This window comes from Echiichthys vipera, assembly GCF_963691815.1.
Source record: "Echiichthys vipera genome assembly, chromosome: 2".
Taxonomy (NCBI): Eukaryota; Metazoa; Chordata; class Actinopteri; order Perciformes; family Trachinidae; genus Echiichthys; species Echiichthys vipera.
Genome location: NC_139827.1, coordinates 31,787,002 through 31,813,126, shown reverse-complemented (window position 1 = coordinate 31,813,126; position 26,125 = coordinate 31,787,002). Strand labels below are relative to the sequence as shown.

General features: G+C 39.0%; 1 protein-coding gene across 1 annotated transcript in view; it reads right to left on the bottom strand.

The window, feature by feature from the left end:
• The window catches only part of sorcs3a (sortilin related VPS10 domain containing receptor 3a), a gene marked incomplete at both ends in the record, with an annotated part of 290,454 nt that overhangs the window by 35,013 nt on the left and 229,316 nt on the right, over positions 1 to 26,125 (bottom strand). The window contains 8 exons of the mRNA XM_083937916.1: positions 6,020 to 6,191; positions 9,841 to 9,954; positions 15,034 to 15,167; positions 15,267 to 15,384; positions 16,275 to 16,382; positions 17,548 to 17,639; positions 20,983 to 21,059; positions 22,174 to 22,276. Of these exons, the coding sequence (XP_083794042.1) occupies positions 6,020 to 6,191; positions 9,841 to 9,954; positions 15,034 to 15,167; positions 15,267 to 15,384; positions 16,275 to 16,382; positions 17,548 to 17,639; positions 20,983 to 21,059; positions 22,174 to 22,276 (918 nt within the window). The remainder of the gene's footprint in view (positions 1 to 6,019; positions 6,192 to 9,840; positions 9,955 to 15,033; positions 15,168 to 15,266; positions 15,385 to 16,274; positions 16,383 to 17,547; positions 17,640 to 20,982; positions 21,060 to 22,173; positions 22,277 to 26,125) is intronic.

Genomic DNA, 26,125 nt, shown 5'->3' with positions numbered 1-26,125 from the left:
CCTTGAGTTATTAAGATGCTTTTGCAGTTATTCATCAGCCTAATAATGAAATTGTGACATAAATGAATAAAAGCTTCATTAGAGTAACTGAACCAAATTCTTCTTAGTTTTTTTAAATCTGATACGTCAATAGATTTGAAGTGTTTTCAGTTAGTCCACGCTCAATTCCTGGGATACAAAATAATCCTGTCCAGCTCAGAGATGCTGAGATAATTCACCTCCCAAGACTCCCTTTTTCCCCCGTTCATCTGGTTCTTTGTCAGTTTAATCAATTTTCACATTTGTTTGTTATGTTGACGGGTCAGTCAAACTTTTCACTCTACAGTCAAACAACTTAATTTACCCATCCATAGAGTGCAGCGCTGTTGTTGTTGTCTGTAGCGTTGTATGGTTTTAAAAAATTTAAATATTACTAATGCAACAAATAATAATAAATTGATATATTTTGGGGTGCACAATTTGTTGTTCCTAATTTTTTTTGTTAAAACGTGGTTGTTACTGATGGCAACACAATGTCAAGAATTGGTTTCCAATTTCTCAAAACGGTTGCCAATGGCAACCTGGCAACTGTTAACGTCAAGCTCTGTGGTCAACAAAGAAAACAGTGTAAATTCAGGGCAGGTCTAGGCAAATTATTAATTTTTCCTTGCATTTTTTTTTTTAAATTTAGGTTTTCTTAGCCAAAGAAAAATTTATATTTTTATTATATTGTTTTTAAAGTCAAGCCCTGTGGTCAACAAAGAAAATGGTGTAAATTCAGGCCAAACTTAGGTTTAAATTCATTATATGTCCATAAACAAAACGCTTAATTAATGCAAATATTTCTCTGTATGGGAAATTTGCCAACATTTACAACTTGTTCTGCAGCCAGTGGCGAAAAGAGAAAGAAACAACAACAAATATAGCTTCAAATATTACATGATGAAAAAAAAAAACCTTACTGTAAGGATCACATATGGAAAACCTCTTAACAAAAACCGGCATTCCACTGCATGTAAATCATGAGAAATAAGAGAAAAAGGGTGCTTACTTTTTATGTTTCTCCTATCAACCTATCCTTGCTAAAAGCCAAACAAGGCAGGATGAGTCTATCTAATCATATGACAACAGAGCTTGAATATGCAGTTAATATTTTAGGTGGGAATCCTCAGTGGTTGCTCCTGTCATGTTCGATCACAATGTTTGTTGGCAGAAGATTCCATCTAGCTTTTCCATCGGGACAGAAATAACTTTCACAAAAAAGATAACATGAGCAAGAACAACTGTAGAACATTTTCTACCAAATGTGAGCAGAGTGTAAAACAGAAAATTGGCTGATAAAAATTTGAACTGACAAAACAATTGTTAGGCATATCACAGGGAGCTTATATTAACCAAGAAGGGACTATGTGTCTTCTCAACTTCTTCCCTATTTTGTGAGAATTGAACTGGGGGAACATGAAATGGGAACAGGAGGTGGGCCCAGTCATCTATATCAAGCTGAACACTAAGTGACTAAAACAAGACTATTCAATAGTTATAAATAAATCCTTTTGAAGATTTCATAGCTTATGGGGACAATTAAAAATCTATTATCAGACCTGAAATAAGTGCAGAAAAATCTGCTGAATAGTTCTGAGGAGATCAAAATAATGTCTCTCTAATGAAAGCGTGCTCTCACCAATGTCCACTCTCCAACTTGAGCACTGAGCTGGCAAAGCTTTAGTTCATTAAGCAGTGCCAGCGCAAGTGAAGCCAAATCTGATTCATGGCAACACTGAACCAAGAGGGAAGCCGCCAGTGTTTACTCTCTCTCACCCTTAGGGAGGGGAATTAATAAGATTTTATTGATACCAATGCTGGTATGGGTTCTGCTTATCGGTCTGATTCTTTATCGATTCCCTGATTGATTCCTGAAAAAGTTTCTGGGTGAAAAAAGTCGGCCTACACAGGTTTTCAGAATCAACGTAACGTTTTTTGTGTCTGAACACACTGTAGATATAATGAGAGAATACTTTTCATTTAGGTTTTCTTAGACAAAGAAAAACTTCTGCTATAAGGCTGGTAAATTATTGGTCGACTGAATTTCTATCCACTCTTCAACCAGTCGATTGGTCCATGGAGGGAAAAAAACTTCACATTATCTCTAGAGTAGCTAATTCGTCCACAGTGCACTCTACCTGGTGGCTTTGCAATGGGAGGGCCATGTATTCACATTCTGCTACAAGTGCCCATGTTCCATTCTGAGATTTTATTATTTCTTATACCCAGATATTTTTAATTTTATTTTATCATATTTTTATTCTATTGTATTGTATCATGTTCAGTTATACCAGATTGCTGCAACATAATAATTTCCCTTGGGGGATGAATAAAGTAATTATCTATCTATCTAAACAGCAGCAGTCAATAGGTGCCGCACGGCTATTCTGTATTGAGTCCTGCATGATTGGAGTTTTTTTGAGGTCTGGATAGTTAAAAAAAAGTTCCATTTGAAACTCTTAGCTCGTCACAGCGAGTATCAAGACATCTCAGCCCAAAAAAATTGCACCTCCAAAGGGCTCTGGCGGCCTCTGCTGGGGGTTTTCAGGAGACGCCTGGGATTTTGAGTCGGGATAAAATGCTTTATTGGACACACAGCCTTATGACAGTAACACCAGCGTTTGTCCGACCGATGAGAATTTAGTGGGACAAGAGCATATCAACCAACCCAAAAGAAAACATCAACCCTAATCTGCTAAACCTGCCGTACAAACCCACATCCTCATGTGCAACTGTCTGAAAAACATTCTGGCATTGATAAAAGGTATTGATGAGTTTGGAGGCATAGGTTCTCAACTGGAACTGGTTCTCCATTCCCATTTCTATGTTACCACTTGATTTGATCTGTCTTACTTGTGGAATTAAAAATTAACTACTCACAGAAACCAGACTCAAGTGTCAGTTTTTAAGAAACCTCTTAGGGGAGCCATAACAATAGTGTTTCCAAGTTAAAGAGGAATTTCTGTGAGCCACAGGTACAGCAGTAAGCTGTTCCTTGCAGTTAGTTTGTTGACGTGCAGTTTATTTATATACTGTACATGATGTCATTATGCATATATTTGTAATTATGTTGTCAGGCAGTTATGAGTATTTTGAGCAAAGGTGAGCTCATGCATTGCAGACATGCCATTTAAATAGTACCACATCTCTATATACTGTAAATTATCTTTCCACCGCTAAGTTCATGTACACCACAAACACACCTAACCATTTGAACTGGCAGTGACAAACTAAGTTGATTATGCGAGTGTCTCAAATTCTCTGTTTCATTCATTTGATCCCAAATATGGAAAGGCAGTTAAATTCTTAATAAATTGTTTTACATTTGGTTTATGTCATTCAGGCACAGCCAATCACTTGTCTACCAACTGCTTAGTGAAAAACTAAAACTAACTAAACTAATTTGTCATGTGTACCATGTGGCTATGCTGATCTTATCATATCCCAAAACATGTGTCGGTTTTGTTTCTTATTTTTAGATGTGAATGTGCATCACAGAGTCTTCTTCGCATTATATATTTAAGGGCATCTGCTCTCCCTGAGAAATACAGTCATTGCAGGCTTCATGAATATAAATTAAACTTTGAATTCATCTGGGGAATTTTCTCAAATAGGGTTGATGCCACAAGGATTCTTTACCCCGCCCTTCTCCTCTTTTATCACGTCCTTCTGCTACCCCCCTCCCTCCATCACCAACCTTCCCCTTCAGACAATCCCCCTCAAAATTAAAGAAACAGGTCTCGATTCCTCAACTCATCACACAGTAATATGACAACTGGGCCTGAACAAGACCCCGGGGGACCCATACTTACCTTGAACTGTTGCAGTGGCAGGAAAATACTTCTTTTGCTAATGCCTCAAATCCTTCAGTTAATATAAATGGACCATATTTTTCTGTTAAGATATGAGGTAGTTTCTTAGTGAGGAAGCCTGGCAGGCCTGGCTCTGAACACAGCACCTCTCATTAACAGGGTCTCAGTTGAAGTCTTTTACTTCTGCCTCTTGCTCACTGCACTGCATTGGTGACATGGAAGCATTTGACTTCATTCTTTAGAGTGTTTAGAACAAGCTTCCTAGAAATCAAACTTGAGCATTTTATGCTTCAGAGTTCTGTAAACTAAGTGCTCGATCTTCTGGCACAAAGCAGCGCACGGTACAACATAACTGTCATTGCTAGTTTCAGTCTAATGCCGTTGTCATTTTCACACCCAGCACCCACGTTGTGTAAGTAGCAAATATACTTGTGCCCTTCTGAGCACCCATGGGCGTGTTGGTCTTAAAATGAGGTGTGGTCAGATGTATTGTTGGAGCCTTGCTTTCTTGGGCCAGATGATAATGATAAACCAGTAAAAGCTGGTCTAAAGTCAATTACAGTAAGTACCTGCTTTTTGCAAATGGGCTAATTTTTCAGTAAAATTTTTGATTCACGGACTGTAGTTAGATCCGGAGCCCTGTAGTTAATCCATGGATTAGGTCATAAAAATAAACAGCAGCGTTAATGTGGAAAATATTAATCACGTTGTCTAAAATGTGGACAAAACAGCAGAAATTATGTCTGCTGCTGCTCCAGTGTGATCATTTATGCACAAGCAACAGTATCCTCATTGATTGTTTCAGAAGCTTAAAGTTAAATTCCATTTCCTCCGTCAAGTTTTCCACAACAGTTTTTAATTTGGTTACTTAAATATCGATAATTGCTGCAATGACTTTACAAGCATGAAATGTTTTCAATTGAAAGCAGCCTCTCTTATCATTAAAGTAAACTGGTAAAGAACACACTCATGCATCAATACAATACATAATTCAAAAAGCAACAGCCTACAGGGACTGGTAGAAGGGGAATGAAAATAATTTATTTAGGTGGATGCAGGTGGATGATTTAACCATCAGAGGATTCAGATGGCATCAGAAGCGATCTGCGCATCATGCTTGTTAACACACACATAGACGTGCAGCAGTCCTGCTCCTAATCTTCCTTCTCAGTTAAATAGGTTATTGGTGTATCTGCTCATATGCAGTCAAATGGAGTTGCTGATCAGGCCAGCGGAGGGTTTGTATCTCGGTGCACGAACAGATCGGTTTCCTCGGCAGAAAAGCGCTCGCTGAAGTAACGTGTTTTGGATCACAAGCCAAACACTGTTATCTACACACACGGTCCACATTGCCGTAACAGAGAACTAGATTTAAATCAGCAAGATATCTCTTTAAGAGTTGCACTTGTCTTGGTCAAAATGGTCAAGTTCTTAAGCAAAAATAAAAAGCTTGGTAAAATCGACTGTAAACTGCCTGTTCAGCACCAAACAGCAGACACATGTAGCTAGTTAACCAGCTACAGAGGCAAGGCAAGTTTATCTGTATAACAAAGTCACTGCAAGTTCTGTACCAGAAACTTTTTTCTCCAGAAAATTTAAGTTTTAAGGAGGTAAGACTTTAATGAGGGATTTGATATGAATACATGTGGCTTATATGTACATCACATTTGTAATTGGACATACACATAGCCTACAGCTAAACTGAGCTAACAGCCAGCTGGGTAGCTACAACACAATGTAACGTTAGCTGGCTTATTAGCTGCTTTTGGTAACAAGTTTGGTCTGGCTCAACTGAACATACACTCTCTAAACTAAAAGATGCGAAGTCATTATGTTTAAAGTCAGGCATTTAATGTTATTCCAGCAGAATGGCAGTAATACAACAATTATGGATGCTACTGGCAAGTTGTTAGAGATAATCTTTGGTGTGACGACCGTTAAATGTACAAATCAGGCAAGAAAATTTGCACATATGTAGAACGGATTGGGTCCAACAACAACAAGGCTACTCAAAGTGTTTAAAGAGCCATACTTTTGCCTCAGGAGTTGGTGGAGACCAAAACGGCTAAAAAGAGTGAAAAATACTGGATTTTCTATATAAGTTAATGTAGCTTTGAGTTAAAATCAACTGATCAGATTAAGAAATGTCTAATTAGTGAAGGAGCTATGTTGGTTGGGTTTTTTACCTCATCCAGATGAACCAGGAAGGTGACGTTGCTGCCCAGGTTGGCAGTGAGTTTGCCGTCTTTGGTGGTCAGCAAGAGTCCTTTGGGAGGTCTGTTGGGGCACTGCTGCTTTCTGGCTGTATACATTTCTTTAACTCCTTTAGTGCAGTTGTTCAACACCACTTTACGGTACCTTTGGAAAGATTAAAAAACAATAAATGAAGATAGTTTCTTCAGCTTTATTCTGTTTTGCCCTTTTCCAGTTAGATCAACTGAGGCATATCTATATTTTTCGAATGAATCCCCAGATGCTACATGAGCTTGTAGTTTAGAGACAATATTGTTGAATGCAGCAAAGTGGTGTGTCAGTACGGCTGTCTTGCCTTCCGACTGTAAAAACAACTGACAAACACAAGCTGTGTCAGAGGCTGAGACACTTTACAAAGCTTGATTACAGCGTGAGTGTATAAAAACACTCCCACTGTAATTAAGCTTTGCAAGGTGTCTGTCCCCCGGGGAACCTAAAAACTAACACAGGAGACACATCCTGCTGGCACAAGAAATGAAATGGAATGAAAGTAAATTAATACACCACAAAAAGTAAATACAGATAACTTTGGTCTTATTCAGAGAACTATCTGGCAGGGCTTTGAAGCCGGACTTGACATTCAAAAGAGCCTCTTTATTAATTTCTGCTCAAGGAGGTTCATTTCTGTTTACCATCCATAATGTTACTGCTGCACTGCTTCCTGACTTCCCAAACTGCGGGGTGGATCGAGGGTCATGATCACAGAACGCTTGCACGTTAATTGCGCATTAAAAAAATTAGAGGAATTTACGTCAACTTGTTATTATTGCGTTAACTTTGACAGCCCTAATGAAAATATAATGATATATATAATGCAGTAAGGATCCTTATAATAAATGTATTCTTTATGGTGTACAGTTATTATTATTATATTAATAATTCTCCTCCAGTTAAAATTTTAGTCACCACACATGTTGGTATGATTTTGTTTTTTTGGTTATGATAATCGCATGTCAATATATCTTTTAGAACTGTTGGAGGAAGGGACAAAGTTGATTTTCCTGAATTTTGCACTGTGAATAAAGGCATGAGGTCTATAAAACCACAACAAGGAAACATGGAAGCTCCATAGTCCCATTCAGGACAGCAAAATTTACTTTTTTAACCCTGACAATACCAGATTCATCCTTCAATTCTTAGCTTTTACAATAAAAGCCCTAAACTATATAACTGTCGTCTTCAGTCCTCTTTTGTGTAACCTCTTTAAATGTTCATTGAACATGTTCACATCAATTAATTTCAATTAATTTATAACCCCACCTGGACTTTAATAGCTCGAATGGTTTTCAGCAAGATGTCTGCTCATGTTCAAAAATAAGTTGAGAATAAAGTTGTAATATTGTGAAAAGAAAATCTACCTGTAATATTATGAGAATAATTTGTAATTTAATATTACAACAAAGAGAATCTGCCTGTCCTTTAGTCTGCTGTGCATTTGTTATTTCTCTGGTGATATGGTCTTATCCCCTTCAGACAGCCTGACAGACGGAGAAACACATTTAGGTTTAGGGAAAGGGCTGTGGGCTGCTCTTCATCAGAGGTGGAAAACACTTTTGATCAGGCATACATCTCACCATTGTATGCTTATCATTATCATTGCATGAATCTCACTCCAGCCCCAACCACAGCCAATTCTAGGTTCATCCAATACGGTAGAGCCAAAAAATGTAGTTCTCATTTTTGTCCACTAGAGACAGGTTTCATAATAGAGCAGTTCCTCATTGACCCCCATGTTAAACAGGTCATTTTCACAGCATAATTAAACCTATTTAAGAAAAAAACTTTTTTGTTTAGGTCATATCCCCATGACAACACTGAGGGGCGTGACTTTAGTTTTTATTTCATCCAAGGTTAAATAAAGTTCATGAATAATTAAGGATGCAGCCTCTTGAGTGACAGATTTCAGAGTGGATTTTCACAGAGTGGATTTTCACTCCCGTCCTGTCCCTCTCCTAATAAAGTGAAAAATGAAAAAATGACTCCTGTTCCCTTCCGGTCCTGGAAAAAATCACAACATTGCCTGGCTCCCATAGCTCCTGGCGGTCATGCTAATGTTGCTAATTTGGTATACATCAGCTAGATGGGTTTATCTCCCCCCCGCACAACGTCACATCAATGCCCTTTTTTGGTAAATGAAATGAGTCCAAGTCTGACAAGATGGCGACGTCCATAGGCGAGGCCGACTGTATTAATTTGGAATAATTGATATCGATGTACAGGCTACATCCATTTTATATACTATCTATGATCTCACTCAGTGCTGACTTTTTAAGAATATATACTGTATATTTACCCCCTTTGAAATATTTTTTTCTCATCAAAGTACCTTGAACAGCGCAAAACTGTTTTGGTATAATAACTATTTGAACCGGCTTCAGACAGGAGGCAGAGTTGCAGCAGAGCCCCTTGGGCAGTTATGGCGGGTGTGACCTGTGGAACCCCATAGGTGGATTGACTGATACAGAGCCCAAGCCGCCTGCCCATCGAGCTAACGTTAGTGATCTCCAACTAAGTTAAAGGCATTCTAAACTCGGCATCAGTTAGACTCTGATGAGGAGACTTATCTCACTAAAATCAGTGACTAACAGACGCATCAGAATGTCAAGTGTAGTTAGCATATTTTCTTAGTTTCTGTTGTGTGATAGCTTGTTAGCTTGTAACTGTCAGTGGCTGACAGCTATGATGGCAGTGTATTTTCTCTCTGTACTCACTCCACTCTGAGCTCAAGGTTTCAGGTTTCTTTGCCGTGTTGTGTCGAAGTTGTTCCTCCCTCGAATAGTGTTTCACATATCATATTGCCCTGATACGTTTGAATGTCAGACAGACATCTGCTCCTTCAGGAGAGGAATGTTAAAACACCTTTCTAGTGAAACAATTTGCTAAGATAAAAGTCAATGTAGTCAATGTCAGATATTTTATAATTCAGAAACAGAACAAAAACACATTTTTGGGCGAGGGGCAATTTAAACTTTTTAGTATGTCATGAATTATGAGCTAGATGTGTAACTGACATTAATAAGAACGTTTGCTGAGTTAATGGATCTTGTCGACTATTATATTCATTTAAGTCATGTAGGATAAACATGACAAATTTCTAAAAGCAACTGACTCTAGAGAATTAAGACGAATTCACTGTGAAACGATCCTGTAATAAACACCTGTGGCAGCTTTTCAATAGTGCAGGTTATGAACATTCAAAATATGTACTTGCACTTAAAGTATTCATTATAAGATCAGAATGTTCTCTTTCAGTGTTAAATTATGAAGTCCTGTAAGATATTTTGTTGTGTGCTCACAACAGCAGCATATGTTTGGTAGTTCAATGACCCTGCACACCCAGTGACCATGATTCACATATTCTCCTGCTGGTTTTGTTGCAGGACAAGTTGCAACTTTATGATTTGTGTTACTATGTAATCGTCTTATTGGTGACCTACAATAATGAATCATGTATTATAAGTTGATCAAAGAGTATGTTTTGAATGTTATATCAAAGTAACTATAGCTGTTAAATAAATGTAGTAAAGTGAGTGCCATAATTCTCTGAAAAGTAGTAATTGTACAAAAATGATTTGTATAGATGTATCAGAGTTTTGTGTCCACATTGTCAGACAACATGTTTAAAATCAGATTGTGAATAGCCACGTCTTGCTGTATCGGTATCTACTTTAAAACCCTGCTTTTCCGAGAGACATCCTCCAAAACAGACACATGCACATACCATTAGTCTATACATAAATCACACTGTCCTCACCCTGTGCTGTTGAGGTAGTTTTGTCCCTGGCTGCAGCTCCTGGAGACAGTGGAGGGGTTGAACCAGAAGGCAGGTCGGCAGTTCCCATCGCTGCGCCGCTCATATCCATAATCACTGTTGGACAACAAAGCATATCCCCACAACACCTGATCAATACCAGTATGTGAGAAGGGACATATTGTCATACAGTATGTTCTCTGTCTTATCTATCTCTTTATAACTGGTGACCGGGGGCCTTTCTGGCACAGAGACGCACCATTATTATGTATTGATTAAGGCCACAGTTGACAAATGTGCCACGGTAGCGTGAAACAGTGTGTATGGAAACGCCCTGGAGGGAGGTTTGTTACCATATAAGGATGACTACCTCTGTTTTGCCTGCTAGCTTTTCCAATCAGAACATGATTTACATCTTACAAAGCAAGGTAAGCAAGTGTCCATTCTAATAATGATCATGACATGAATTTATCAATTAATCACCAAGCCTGAACAAATAAACAAAACAAAAAAGCTAGTGTCTGACTAGTCAAGTGATTACGACAGTTTTTCATTAACAAGCTGTCAAGTAAGGTTGGTTGCACAAGTGCATTGAGGTAAAATGTTTGTGTTGTGTCTTTGAGACAAAACAGCCAAAGGCATAGCTTGAGAGTGAGAGTGTGTACAGCAGTGCTAAAGCTTGGTGTGCACAGTATTGATATCATGTTCCAACCTTTTCATAATTATAAAAAATACATCTCTCTTTTAATCTCTAATATGTTTTAATTACTGGTAAACCTTTAAATCAATATAAACAACAACAGCTTAGGTAAGGCAAGGTGTCACTTGAATGGATTTGATACCACTACCAACGCAATAAGTCAGTTTAAGTAAGAGAAACCTTCTAAGGCTTTCAGTGTTTAACAGGTCAATATTTAGAGAAAATACTAGAAGGTTGATACCACTCATGTGCCTGTAAGGTTCACATGAAGCTTGGGCCAGCCAGTGATAAGCTTAGCTTAGCAAGAGAATGAAAGTAGGGGTCACCAGTTAGCCTGACTCTGCCTGAAGTTAAGAACGACAAACAAGAGTGATACATTGTGGTTTTAAGAAGTTTAAGAAGAACTTGCATTTTGTTTTACTGATTTTCTTCGAATTTGGTTCAAATTTGTGACAAATTTGAATGAAAACCCAGCTACTGTACAGAAAGGCGGGCAGATAGATACATTTGTTTGTTGCGATATTATGTGATACTATTATGCTAAGCTAAGCTAACCACCATACTTGACATGACACATGACCACGAGAATGGATCTCAATAATATATCTCTTAAAGCATGAAAGTGTGTTAGCATATTTCTTAAAATGTCTCATTGATTTTGAAGAAGTTAGCTGTATCAAAGATTGGTCTGCACCAAGGGAAAAAGAGATACAAAAAAGTCAGTTTCATACATTATGAAAAACATATTTTTTATATAATAAATCAAAAATATTTACTGGTTTCTGTATGGAGTTCTAGTATGCTCCTGATGTTGCCAAATGATCCAGTAGGACACTACACTAGGCATTACACACCTGAATTAGCTTCCGATATCCACATCTAGTACTTGACATTTGTGATACTCTCTGCTATTATGGTTGGTATTCAAGTTGTATGTAGATATAGAGGTTTGACATCTAGCTGTTATCTCTGATGCATCAGTCTATTGTACTGTATAGAATAAAACAATGGAACTGCACTGTTTGTAGGCAGGTCTTCACCTTGCAGCACCTATATGTATGTACTTCAGCTGATAATGTGGCAGACAGACTCTGTGCCTCAAATTACGTGAAAGGATTTGGGCTTTTTCTGCTGATAAATCCTTAATTTAGAATTTTAAGCATGAATCAAATAGTTCCCTATAGAGAGAGAGACAGAGCAAGATAAACAAAGGAGAGAACAAACTTTACATCAGTTCAATGGGAGGCATTTGGCACTCTACAAACAGTAACTGCTGTATGTTGGGATGCTTTTTTTTTCTCTTTCCTGTCATTACAAGATAAAAAAGACAACCGTTTGGGATTTGCATACAAATTGAAACTATTTACACCCACCAGAATCGTCTCAACAGAATTACAAGCATAGTGAACGCACAGATAGACACGGTAGAGACAGACATTATGAGCAAATTGTGCAAAATTATCCCCAACTTTTGATTATTGGAAAACACACAGCAAATGGACTAAATGAATGAGACACATGAATAACATATGCATAGCAATGGATTCCACTTAAAAGGCTGAAATTGACCTTCGGGATGAAGACTGGAAATGTTTGAATATAACTCTGTCCAGGCTGCATGGTTCAATTGATGCACTGTTAATTCTATGATCACAGAAGTGCTGAGGAATAAATAACTCACTGTCTGTGTGGCTATAATATAAACTAGTTCATTGCCCTGCTGAAAAAAGCACTTCTGCATCAGTTCTACAAGAGCACACATTCATCAAGTCAATTTACATCAAAACATGTCTGCAGGTTTTATAACAAATTAGATTAGATTAGATAACCATTAAGAAAAGAAAGTGAATGTCAGGATACAGAGGTTTAAAAGTAGCGCTCAAAACTCGGTGTTCTTTTTTAATCTGTGTAGTTTGCATGCTGGTTTTACACCCAGGGGTTGACATAATGTGTTGGTTGTAGCCAAAGGAGATTTAATCAACCTAAAGAGCATTTTTGAGTGGACTAAAGAGGATTTTTAATGGTAACTGGGCGGATACACTTGAGAACAACAAATGGCTGCTGAAGGGTAGCTTTTTCTTTTCATAGCTGTTGTTTGGGCACAACATTGCGGAACTATGCCAATTTTCAAAATTAAATCATGGTATTCCCAGGCCTCCAGGAAATGTGCTGGCTTTGAAACTAATTTGACATAATGGCCAAACAGTGGAATTGCAACTACCGGGTCATGTTTGGCCCAAAAATAACTTTTCTCAGTGTATTACAGGGTGAAAGAGACGTCTGTAAATCCGTGGATACATTTTTTTGAGCATTACATCGCCCACAAAATAATTAATTTCACTGTCAGAATTTGAGCCGTTTGGTCCGATAACATTTGGAAAGTTTAGATTAGCTGCACGATTAAATCATTTAATCCCCATTCAAGTTAGCGGAGTACTACATCGGATGTAGCTGGCTCCGCTGACTGAAGTCTCTAGTGTGCCTGCTCTATGGACCACACAGTGCAGAAGCAGTGCTGGGAAATTTTACATGTGGCAGTTGAGCTTCATTCTCCACTGAGCGACTTTCATAGGAATGAATGGAACCCCACCTCCAACACTGTGTCCAATGCTCTTAATGGATCTATGGTTTTTCCTATGGTCTGAGACAGTCCAGAAGTTTTAGTGAACATGTATAACTCTCCCAAATCCAAACACTAGAGTGCTAAAACTCAAATGTGTGATGTCATCCAGTATAAAGTGTGAGGCTGCTCGACAGAATTGTGAAGGATGTTTTAGTTGACAATGAGAGCACCCAGGGGAATGTTGAGTACACTGTAGATAAAAATTAGAGAACAGATTATTAATACTTGTTTTTTTCTGAAATATTGTTTATTTATTGGATTTTTATTGTTCAGGATCGGATAAAATATCCGCTGTGGCTATACCACTGCTGTCCTAACATGTCAAGGCACTTCAACAAAAAACTTTATTTTTTGAAAAAAGTTATTGATTGAACTTTCCAAGGCCATGGGAATAACATATTGGAACTCTTAGTTTAGGGAGTCTTGCCCTAAATGACTTGCTGATTCACACTATGACAAACATTCTCATTTGGCAGGCCCCAATAGAAAACAATTCAACCATTGTTGGCCGAAACCTAAGTTAATCTCAAGATAGTATCCCCTACTGAGGAGATAAACTTTAAGGCTTAATTAGGCTGTTTTGAGCTGTTTTTCAGCAAAATGCAGCATAAACGACATGTTTTACCTTATTAGTGAACTACAAATGTCCGTAAAACATAATGGGACTGTGCATAGGTTCTGACATGGGTTAAACAGTGTAGATATAAGGTCTGCTCTCTCCACATGGCTACTTTATACATAATCACATCTGATTGTGTGACAGTTATGGTGTCTGCAGGTAGCGTAAACTAAAGGTGGTTAACCTTTATGACCTTTTTTAACCTTTATGGATATGATGCATGTGGATGCAAAAATGCTGTTTTTAAATAAATGTAACAACAAATAGCAAGTTAACACCTGGACATTATTTGTACATCACAGCTGATATGTCTGGACATGGCTGTTTCACAGGAGGTCTGTGTGTTTTAACTGGGGCAGACTGCTGTTTTTACTGCGATTTATGAGATAAACACGTCTATGTCTGTGTGCGTAAAATTTCACATGGATGGCTCACCTCACTACCTGCATTAATTGCGTGTCAAAAACATTAGTGGTGTTAAGGTTTAATTGCAATTATATGCTATATTATGACGTTACTTGTCATGTCAGGTGTGTGTATGGCTGCGTGTGATCAGTGTATGTGGTCACACACTGATCACACATCATGGTAAATGTCCCCGCTACACAGGTAGGTTAGGTAGGTTTACACTGCCTGCAGGCATCGTGATCACAGTCACCCATTGGACGTGAAAATGAATATTAAGTAGCCAAGTGGACCGCTGGTAGAAAGAGCCGTCCATCAAGGTTGGAACCTGCATGTCTCTTCACAATATGATTCCATCAGACCATATATCTACACCGTTTAACCCAAGAGGGAACCTATGCACAGTCCAATTATGTTTCACAGACATTTGTAGTTAACTATGAAGGTAAAACATTAAGCAGCCTTTTGTTGAACTTTCACTTCCCTTTGTCAACACATGCCAAGCACTACATTCAGCACGACAATTTCTCACCCTCAAAACAGTCTAATTAAGTATTAAGTTTTAAGTTTAAGTTTAAGTATAAGTTTATCTCCTACGTACGAGATAGTATCTTGTACTTACAAGTTTTTTTTTTCCATCTTGCCTTTCAGGCCTTCTGTAAAAAAAGTTTCTAAAGATGAATGAAAAAACACTTCCTTTGAAAGGAGTGCCTCTACGTGTGTGGCAGTGTTGGAGAACAAACATTGTCATTAATGAAGCTCTCCTTTAGCAGACAAAGGGGAGAAACATAATCCCCCTCGACAATTAAGAAGAAAGCAGCTATTGTACAAAGGCACACATCATCTTACCATTCAAAATCATGAGCTCGACAAATACAGGACTCAGCTGAGAGGATCCTGGAGTAGTCCTTTCCCAGCATACAGTAGTTTCCAGGCCTGCGCTTCATGTAAATCTGTTTTTGTCCCATCACGCATGGCTCACCCTGTTGGCACAACAAGCACTACTGTGAGTGACAGTTCTTGTTATGGGATTGACTAACACGGTCAGTGGTACAAGTTCATGATGTTTTTATGTGTCCCACCTGGTTGTGCAGGTGCCAGGTTTGATAGTCTTCCTCTGTGCATTTTCTGCTAAAGATGGACTTGTAGTCTATCTTGATGAGCTGCCATTCAGAACGGTGACTGAAATGTCCAAAAAAGCTGCAGAGGCAAATTATACAATTAAATTATAAGCAAGTCAGATATACCAATTGCAATATATCGTCAGGTTTGGTCTATCTCAGACATATCTGTATCCCTCAGTATAGGCGTATACTGTGTGTGTTTGATGCGCCAATATGAAAACCCTGCAAAAATATTGTGAATCCATTTTTTCATTTGATTGTATCTTCAAGCCCTCTTGAAATGTCCTTCACTTCAAACAATAAAACAACCAATTATGAGACGTTTTCTCCAGAACCAACAAGTATATTATTCTGATTGGATAATTATCAAGATCGAGAGAATCAAGAGCTGGCAGAAATCTGGGGAAAAAAAAATAAGAAAAGCATTCCCCAGCCTCAATTTTGTCTTCACATATGTTGGTGTAAAAGCTGTGGTCATGGATGATCATTGATATATTACTGCCTTTACATAACTGACATATTTTGTTACACCTCTTTTGAGGATCAACTCTAGTTGTAATAAACTGGAAAGACCCTCAAAACTTGTCATTGTCAGTCAGCTTTTTACCATACATATACATACATATATAGCAATATGAGGCGGTTTCACAACGAGTGATTTCTTTGTAAAAAACCTGTCTGTCAGTTGACCTAATATACTCAAAGGTCTGACTTACAGCCTACATGACCCATTGCTGCCCCGCAGCAATGTGGCTTAATAAAGACTAAATACCACAGAGATTAGAGTGGACACCTTCCTTAAAGGTCTTTTATCCATCTAGCCTTTTCATTGAGAACCCAGAGGGCTGAACGGAATAGAGAAAATACCATTCACCTTTCACTCAGCCCTACGTACCCCCTAAAAGGACAGAAAAATCAACACCTTTTAACATGTCATTCGTCCTATTTTGGATTTTCTGGACTTACGTCATGATTTGGTTCTCTGCCCCGGCCTCCACCAAGACTCCATCCACGAATAGAGGCACCAGGGAGAAGCTGTGCTGGGTCCACTGCCTCCCCTCGTCAAAGCTGACCCTGTGTGTATGTGTGTCAGAACGCATTCCCATCACAACTCAGCAACAACGATTGCACGCAAACAGATGCTCTCTATTAGACCCAGGTCATAGGGGAGTTTTTGGTGGGGATCAGAATGACTTGCTTGTCTCTACAGTTGAGTCTGCGCAATTAGCTACTGTAGCTGTGGGTAAATATCAAAAGGCTGAGTATTAAAGGGATATTTAAAAGATATTGCGCTGTCTGGTTATCAAAGCAGAGATGCCCAAAATCGCTTTCAGATAACATGCCATAAAGGAAATGAGCGACATTACGGTCCCTGGGTAAAGTCTCCACAGAGGTGAAAAAACAAGACCAGAATAAAACTGTTTCATGTTCAACTACAAAACTGCAGAGGGAGAAAGAGACAGCAAAAAAACCTAGACAGTTTTCATCATCGGGGCCTGGGCTCTATTGATTCTGACAGCTTATCAACATCGGTGCTGAAGTGAGAACATCTAGGAGTACCTGAGTGTGACATGGGTTGAAACACTGAGGCCCATTGCCTTGATTTGGCTAAGTGCTTTCAACAGGAAAGGCGTTGACATGCACCTATTATGAGATCCAAGTAGGGGAAGTGTTTAACTGAACACTGGCTAAGAAAGTAACACTGTGCCATAGCTGATGTACAGTGGCTGTGGAGCTACGCAGGCTTCTTTCTGTCTGTCAGTTTTTTCACTTCCTCTACCATCACACTTAAATTGGTTGGGAGAAAAAAAACAGCAGGCTACACTTCACTGGCTCTAAAACTAATTTCAGAATTGTTGCAAAAGCAACTGGAGAACAGATCTGGTCTCACTTGGATTAGCCTGCACTGAGGCAAAGCAGGCACCCGATTTGGCAAGAGGAAGGCAATGTGTTAATGAAAACACTAAAAGGGGGGGGGGGGGGCTCAGACGGCTGGCAGTTAATGATAAGTGGCTTGAAAAAAAATCTCTCAAATTAGACTGCTTCTGACTTTTTTGTTGTTGTTGCAAAAGCCACAAAGTGCATTGCTAAATGGATCAAATATTACATTTAAAATATACATGCTCATTTTTTTTGGACTTAATTCAAGGGTTGAATTAAGCTAAAAATAGTTGTTGGAAATTGGAAAAGCAATTTTAGAACGGAAGAGTGTCCAAAAAGGTTCTCTAAATGAACGTACCACAAGTGTCTGGTTGGCACAGAGGGCTGTTTGACAGCAACGAGGGCCCCTCCTTTGTCCAGAAACCACACATTGTGCTCCTCTTCAAAAACCTGAACAGACAGAACAGAAATTAACCATTAAAGTATTGATGAAACAAGCAAAATATTACTTATTTTTTTACATAAAAAAATATATATATATATATGGGTCTTATCCAGTAAGTGCAATTTGGAAAATCTGTTTAAATCTTTCCAAATGCCTGGTGAAAATAATCAAAATAACATGGAAATTAAACCAATATGAGCCAGCAATATTCGTCGTGTTGTGCTGCACAGAATAACTCCCACCTCAGGGGTCTGCGGTGATGTAGGCAACCAGTGACATCAACCATCAACTTTCCATGCTTTGTGGGTGTGACTTTTATTTATTTGTTTATTTTTAAAATAGTGTTGTTACCAAGCCCCCACCACAGCGACTTCCTAGTTGATCCAATAGAGAAGTGCTAAAAATTGCAGTTAGTTGAGTGTCCACTAGGAGTAGCTTGCACAATAGAGCAGTTTCTCACTGACCCCCATGTTAAACAGGCTGATTTTCACAGCATAATTTAACCTATTTAAGGCCTGTCACAAAAAAACATTCTAGTCTGTATGTTTAGGTATTATCTCCATTTTTTTGTACCAGGCTATTTTTTGTTATTATTGGAGGTTAAAGTTCATGAATAATTAGGGGCGCAAGCTCAAGTGACAGCTAGCCTCTGACCCTCACTTCTCTTCGGAGGCTAGTTGTCAGGTTTAGCATGCTAACTCTGTCATCTCAACCTGGACTGCGGTCATTCGTGTGGTGATCAACTGTACAAACACATGGTTTAGGAACACACCATGTTAGCTCTGTTATGCTAATTAAATAGCCACACTTGCACCATGACTTGAAAACATGCTAATCTTGAGCAGCGGGAGGATTCGGGCTGTGAGAATCGGTGTTTTACAGTCGATGAGCATGGTACTGTGTTGAATATCAGTTTAAATCATAGATCATAAATGTTGGCTGCCTGCACTTCCTTCCCAGAGCTGGTGTGTTTTCCACGAGACTGAAACAGGAGTGCCTGCACTTGACTCTGCTAGAAACTGATCTCCTGTGTCAGTGTCTACCCTCTAAAAAAATCCCATTTCCGTTACAAAATAAAAGTAAATGATTCCTGTTCCCGTCCGGTCCCGGAAAATAATCTCAACATTGACTCCCACTCCCGTTTATCTAGTAGTGTGTTCTGTTAGCCTAGCTCCCAGGCGGTGGTACTAATGTGGCTAATCCAGCATACATCTGCCAGATGGACGTAACTCCCTCCCCCCAATGGCACTTCAAAGCCTTTTTTGGTAAGAGGTAATGAGGAGGAGTCAAAGTCCAACAAGATGGTGACTCCCATAGACAAGGATGATTGGATCAAGTTGAGTGAACAGACCTTGACGTAGATGCTACGTCCACAATTTATGGTTATTATGCATGTGAGTATATCGATGGGACTTCTTTTGGAAAATAACAAAAGCAAATAGCCTAGTTTTCAACACAATATGTTATAAATCTACATGCCTTGTTGGTGTTATTTTTTTCCCACCTATCAACTGTTTTTAACTTCAATAAATAGATAATATTTGAACAGTTTCTCCCATTTGTCAGGGACATTGAAATCTTCCAGCACACATGGATCAGATGGAAACTGGAAACCCTGATATACAGTATATTTAAATATTTTGTTTGTATTTTAAGATATTACAATACAATAATAATATAATATTCTGGCAACAATGAAGAATTCCCAACATGCTTAAGAGGCATGCAAGAGTATGGGGGCTGTTGCCCTTTCTTATGGTTGCACCTAGCAACAAATTCAACATTCACCAATATGTCTTTGAGAGTCTGCCCTCGTGTGACTGTGGCTCTCTGGGCTGACTGTGTTCAGTGAGTGCAGGAGAGCAGCAGCATGTTCAGTGGGCCAATCATCAGCCAGACAGAAACGTGACTGAGCTGTAAATGTTTGTCATTGTTTGTGGGGAACTCCCTCTCTTTTGTTTTTCTTCTAAATGATTTAACTTAAGTCTGGACCCTCACTTCAGGAACACAGTCTACATGAATTAATGAGATGATAGCAACTTAAAAATAAAAGTTAGGGTCCTTTAAATTCAACTTGATTTGATTTTTCCTGTGAGATGCCTTTCAGCCGCTGCGATCTTGCTTTGGGGTTCAAGCTGATGTTCCGACCCCTATTTAAAGTATCATAGAAAAAGCCAGGCTTGTGTGCTGCTTTTGGATGTTCTAACGAAATAAATAACAAAACTAAGCAACATGGAACACCAACTTTTTGTAAATTACTGTTACATATGTGTTGACACATCACAAGTGGTAGGTCCTAATCCTTCTTTAAAGCAAACATGAAGTTAAGTGACGATTCTGAAAATGATGTTTGTCACAACGTTATTTAAGCGGCAATGTCGGGACAGGAATGCAATTTTCCAAACAGACACTTAAGGCTTGAAAAGCATGGAACAAAAATGGTTTCTGTCTCTATGCCCTTCATGATAACTGTACTTGGGGTGAATTTTTATACAAGTCACACGTTAAAACTAAATTAAGACTAAAAGCTGCAACTATGCCAAGATATGGTATTTTGGTATGAAAACCCGCATTTTTTATTTAACCAAGTATGTATAGCATAACAAACCAAACCGCAACAGTTACCTAGCATTTCTTAACATATCCTTAGCTGGCTACATTATTTTATGGGGTAGTCTATGTATTAGTTCATGGTGCTACCACATTACATAGAACTAACCAGTGTTAAATTGCCATACAACAATAATGGCTCATGTTTTAAACGAGTTGGAGACTAATTTTAACCAAATCAAAGAATTAATGTTAAGTTGCTATCTAGAGCTAATAAAATGCAATAGCAACATTAGTGATTTCAATTGGCAAAAGAAGCCTGTTTTTTCTAGAAATCAAGGATACATTGTACTGCTATTTACAGACTTTTGTACTGTAAATAGTAGTACATTTTCAAAGCAGACATTTTTACTTGTCATTGTAAGAAAAGTGCAGGTAATACTAAAACATTAACTCTGTGTTTATTACAATTCCCCAGTGAACCATGGCAGGGATAGTGACAAGTGGGCCAGCATACACAATACCAGCACCCTAAAACCGAAGCAGCTTCATGGAATTCAGCTATTATTTGTTTATCTATTATTAACACCTTTTCTTTTCCCACTGTGGTATGTCAAAAATGTCACAAGAAAAAGCCTTTTACAAACTTCACATGTGGCTTTCTGGAGTGGCAAGCTTGACAGTAACTTAGGTTGTATAACAAGCCACCCTAATGCAATATATGTTTGGAAGGCCGGTAGCTGCTCATGTCAACGTGTCATAATGAGTCGATTGGCTTGATCTCTGTGTGAATCTCACCTGTCTCCAGCTATTGCCAGCATCCGATGATATGAACATGCCAACATTATTGTATGACAGCTCTGCTCCAATATTTCCTGCAGTGGGAATACCAACAAAATATGTGACACAACAAAACTGCAAATCTCACAGATAGAGGGCCATGTGTTTTACATACAGTACATGCTGCCAATAACACTGTGATTAATCTATTCCTCTGGCTTCATTCCAAGATTATTTTTCTGTCTTTTATTAATGCGAATAATAAAGAGAAGACCCTGGGTTAATTCCCTTATGGATGCCTGCATCATTCAGGCAGCATAATGTGTGATGTGGAGGAGAGCGGCTGCCTCTTTGGCTTCGTTTGCTGTGTTACAACACAGTGCCTCCAACGCTTTTTGCGTGCAGTGAGTGAACTGACTTTTTCCGTTGATCTGCTCTACTATCTTGGCCAAGGCTCAGTAAATAGGCACGTGTTTGATCTGGATGGTGTTTGTCATGTTGGTGAGATGATCTCTGCACCAGCTGACGTCTTAAAAGGCGCAGCGGGCGAAGTGAATCACGGTGCCAAAGCAAAGGCTCGGTCTGCAATACACAGACACACACAGACACACTGTGCAAGCATAGCAACAGAGATGTATGTTTATTCAGCATTCTCACACACCAAAGACAAAACAGACAGATCCAGAGACGGACCCACACTTACGTATGAACGCACACACATGCTGCAAAAGGCAGACTTTTTCTGCTGACACGGCCACTGATTCTAACACATTTATTTTGTCCTCTTTCTCACTTGTTCAACTCATTCAAATGCTCTTACACTTTAAAGCACACTGGCACTGCACAACACTGTCACCTTTTTCACACATGCATAATTGGGTGGATGATGTGACATCAAAACAGGTGGACGTGAGCTACACCGTATTCGCCTGTGGAGGAAATTGAGATCTGCAGTGCACTGTGCCCAGTGCAGCTTAAAGAATCACTGAGACAGACGCTTAACGGTCACATCCGTCTAGAAGCTGGGAGGATCACAGTACAACTAATCATCTAGTTACCTTGCTTTCAGAATCAGAAATACTTTAATTATCTCAGGGGGGAATTGTTTGAAATGCAAATTTGTACTTGTATCAAAAACGAGGTGCTATAATATAAATAACTTGTGTAAAGTGGTTTTACTATGCACTTGTGTAGAGTCTTTTGCCTTACCTGTGGCAACTATGATGCCTGGTGCAGAGCTCTTGGTGGAGATTGTTCCTGACAAGTAAGGGTTCTCCGATGTTTGCAGTTGGAGATGGAGTGAACAGAAAGGCTGCAGAAGAAGAAGAAACATGTTAAGTTAAAGAGAAAACAAGAACTGACATCTTTCCTTACTGCCTTGCTAGTATATTTTGGTGAAACGTCAATGCTTCACACATATGTTCAACCTGGCGGCACAGAAGATCTATACGATCAGCACAGCTTCAATTTTAGAGTCACCGATTCAGTATCTGATCAAATGTCTTCCCTTCTGTTCCTGATTTATGGTGTTGAAAAATGACAGATGCATTATGACGTCATAGTTAAGTTGACCTTTGACCTTTTGGTTGTAAAATATCATCACTTCATCATTTTATCCTATTGGACATTTGTGTGAGATGTTGTCATTATTAACATAGGAATTCTTGATTTATGGATGTGTTTTGTGAGGCCACGGTGACCTTTGACCTCTAGGATCTATACAGTTTATCCTTGAACCCAAGTGTACATTTTTAGTAATTCCCTCCAGGCATTCCTGAGATATGCCGTTCACCAGAATGGGACGGGTGGACGGACAGTCTGAAAACATAATGCCTCCAACCATGGCTGTAGTCGTAATTACACACCAATTAACATACTACTTTGACCTAGTAGTGATATATTACGTTGAATTACAGTATATATGGTATAAATCAATCTTCATTGATCTTCTTCAATGATGAAATCCAAAATTTCATACATGACAAATGATACAAAATTGTAGAACAAAAACCATCAGAAAACAAGCCAGATGCATTAGTCTCACAAAGAGAACAAACTGTGCCTCCATACATTTTTGCTTATTGCATTTAATCCGTCATTAATACAAAGAGCAGTGGAATTTGCATTAAAGTATGAAGCCAAGTCTCTAGGGCATGCACACAACAAAAGACAATTACATTTGTTCACAGAGTAGAAAAAAAGTGTCTGCTTTCATCTTTGCAGCAGACAGCATGTCACTAGTGTAAGGACATCAAGGGCAGTGGGACTGAACAGGGTAATCAAAAGGAATCTACGGCAGTAATTAAAATGTCACACGAGTGCGCAATCACAGGGAACCTCTAAGCTACACCACACAGCCCCGAAATCACCTCCTAAACAGCATGAAGTCATCCTAATGTCTCAAACATTATTCCTCTAACAGTCACCCTGTTAGTTTTAGTTGGAGGGGGGCTGTCTAATGAGGAATGAGACGCTGACATCACATGCTGTGTATCTGGATCTGCCAATGTAGTACCCGATCTGAAGTACAACTTGCAATTTCCAGACTGCTCATCATTTAGACACACCTATATCAAACAAATATGTTGCCACAAAACGCTGCAGTAAAAGGCAAAACCGTTTTTAAAAAAAAAAAATCAGCACGTCTTCTGTGCAGCTTTTTACGATTGGAAGGGACTGAAGAGGTAAATTGCAGTGTCAATTCAGTACCACTTTCTAATAGGCCACCCTACATTAAAGTCCCTCTCCACTCAAAAATATGTTTTTCTTGTTGTTCCTACAGTTGGATGTTAAAGCATCACTGTGCAGAATGATGTCAATGCACTCAAAGGCTGTTTTCAAATTTACCTGCTGAAAGTGGAAATGTCCCCTGTACTCTTTGAAAATCAGATTTTAGGGGGTGGGCCTGCAACCATGATCTGTGACATCACTCATACTAGTACAAACTCAAAACCGTCAGTTGCAGTGAAATAGAAGACACATTGGGCCTCATTTATCAAACTTCCGTGGAAACGGGTGCAGATCTGAGCGCATAAATGGTCGTAGGAAAGGACCCACGTGTGATTTATGAAACATTCGTATCGGACCAATCTCAGCGTATGAATAAGCGGGCCTTGATAAATGCGGCGGCTGAATTTGATGGTCATTAACATGTTACGCCCCTAAATAGTCCTGGTTCGGAGGCCTCGCCCACTGAGGTCAAACACGGAGAGGAAGAACGCTGGTTAGAAAAGAAACTTTTCCGACACACAGATCGGCATCCTGACATCCGAGATGGAACAAAATAAGGATGTGCTTTTTGTCAGTCTTAAGAGTGGAATAAAAGGGGCCCATAAAAACGCTGTATGGAAAAAAATAACGGAGGGAGTCAAACCGAAGCAGCGCTCCACTGTAACCCCAGTGCGCGTGTGCGCACTGTTGGACAGGTGTGCCGTATTCAGCACCCCTTCCGTGAAATGCACCCCCTCGCATTATAGGTGATATTCAAAAGATCCATTTAATTCATTTTATAATTATGGCTGCAGTTTATTTCCACAGAACATACAAAAAGGTGTTGTTTTGTGTTCGCTATTATCCAAGTTTGTGATTTTAAACTCTTTAAAATAGTTTAAAGACTGTAAGTAACCAATGTTCTGACCGTTGTGGGTTACCTGTATATAAACTACTCCTATAGGTGGAAACAACAGCCTTCTGATCCAGAATATCACCTATAATGCGAGGGCTGCATTTCACGGCAGGGGTGCTGATTACGGCGCTACCGGTGGGTCATTAGGTATTCCGTAAGAGGATACCTTTGTCATCTAGAAGAACCATACCAAGATGTTAATCATCTGATACCTTGTTTGATTTAATGCAATTTATCCAGGGTAGCCACGAACTGAGGAGATGACTTTGGCTCTGCAGTGCGTCTTGCTGCAGACGCGCGCCAACACATTCATTCATTATTTTATTGTCGGGGTCGCGGGGGGCTGGAGCCGAGCTGTTTTGATATTTAAAAGAATTGCGTGTGTGTGCCCCCCGGCTCCCTGGCCACCACGTTTAAAAGCGATAGCTGAGCGTCACACATCACCTGTACATTTATCGAGTGGTAGTTTTTGCGATTGATGAATGTGTAATCATTCAAAGATGGTGCCTTCAGACGCACATGAGTACAATAAATCGCTCCAACCACAAGTTTTATATTTTTTTTATCCGTTTTAAGAATCCGTTTTGATCTGTTCTTAATATGTGACTGCTTATGCTTAATGACAGCTGAGGTTTATTAATTATTTTCAGACAGGTTTTGCTGTGCTGCACCGCAAAACAAAGGCTGAAATTTGAGTACACGACTTCAGACCAGACGTGAGATTTGATCGTAGCTCACGCTCACGTCCAAATTGATAAATGCCGTCGTTTGCCAGGAAATGGTCGTACGCACGTTCGTTTGATAAATGAGGCCCATTGTGTCTGGCACAAAAATTGTTTATAAATTCAACAAAATTTGCATATTCACAGATTCTGGGTTTTTTTAAGCAATAGAAGTGGATGACTTTTTAAGGATTTTAATGTGAATATTTTAGGGTAAACCAGGGTAACATGCCCCCCTGAGGAACATATTTGATCAATATGATATGTTCACAAGAAGTATGCTTAGTAGACACATTAAGAAGGTAATTAAATCATTACAGACTACAACTTTGTCATTTAAAAAATTAAATGTAAAATTCCATACACCCAGGGATAACCCGGGGAAAATGCCCCAGTTAAAATTGCAAGTGTGGGTTAATGTAAAAATAATGAAAAATATTTGATTACGATAGTTCCCACTATTCATTAACAATCCCTTGTGCATAATATTGGTTTATTTGTCACTATGTACCAGGACATTGTCACAGCAGCTTTTCGTTCGCTGCAAAGGGACTTTTAAAGCTACCGATGATACTAAGACACCACTTCCTGCATGTTTTTGCAATATATTTGTTTTAGTATGAAGGCAGTAGCTGTGCTGTGAAACAATGAAAATGCAAGGTTAGTTAACAAACACATTTCATTATTCTTGTTCTAAAAAAAATAATGAGACATGTTAGCACATTTTGTCTAGATGATGGTTCTAACATGGATGACATGAACTGTTACTGCATTTTAAAACATGATGAATAATAGGGGGGCTAGAAAATCGCTG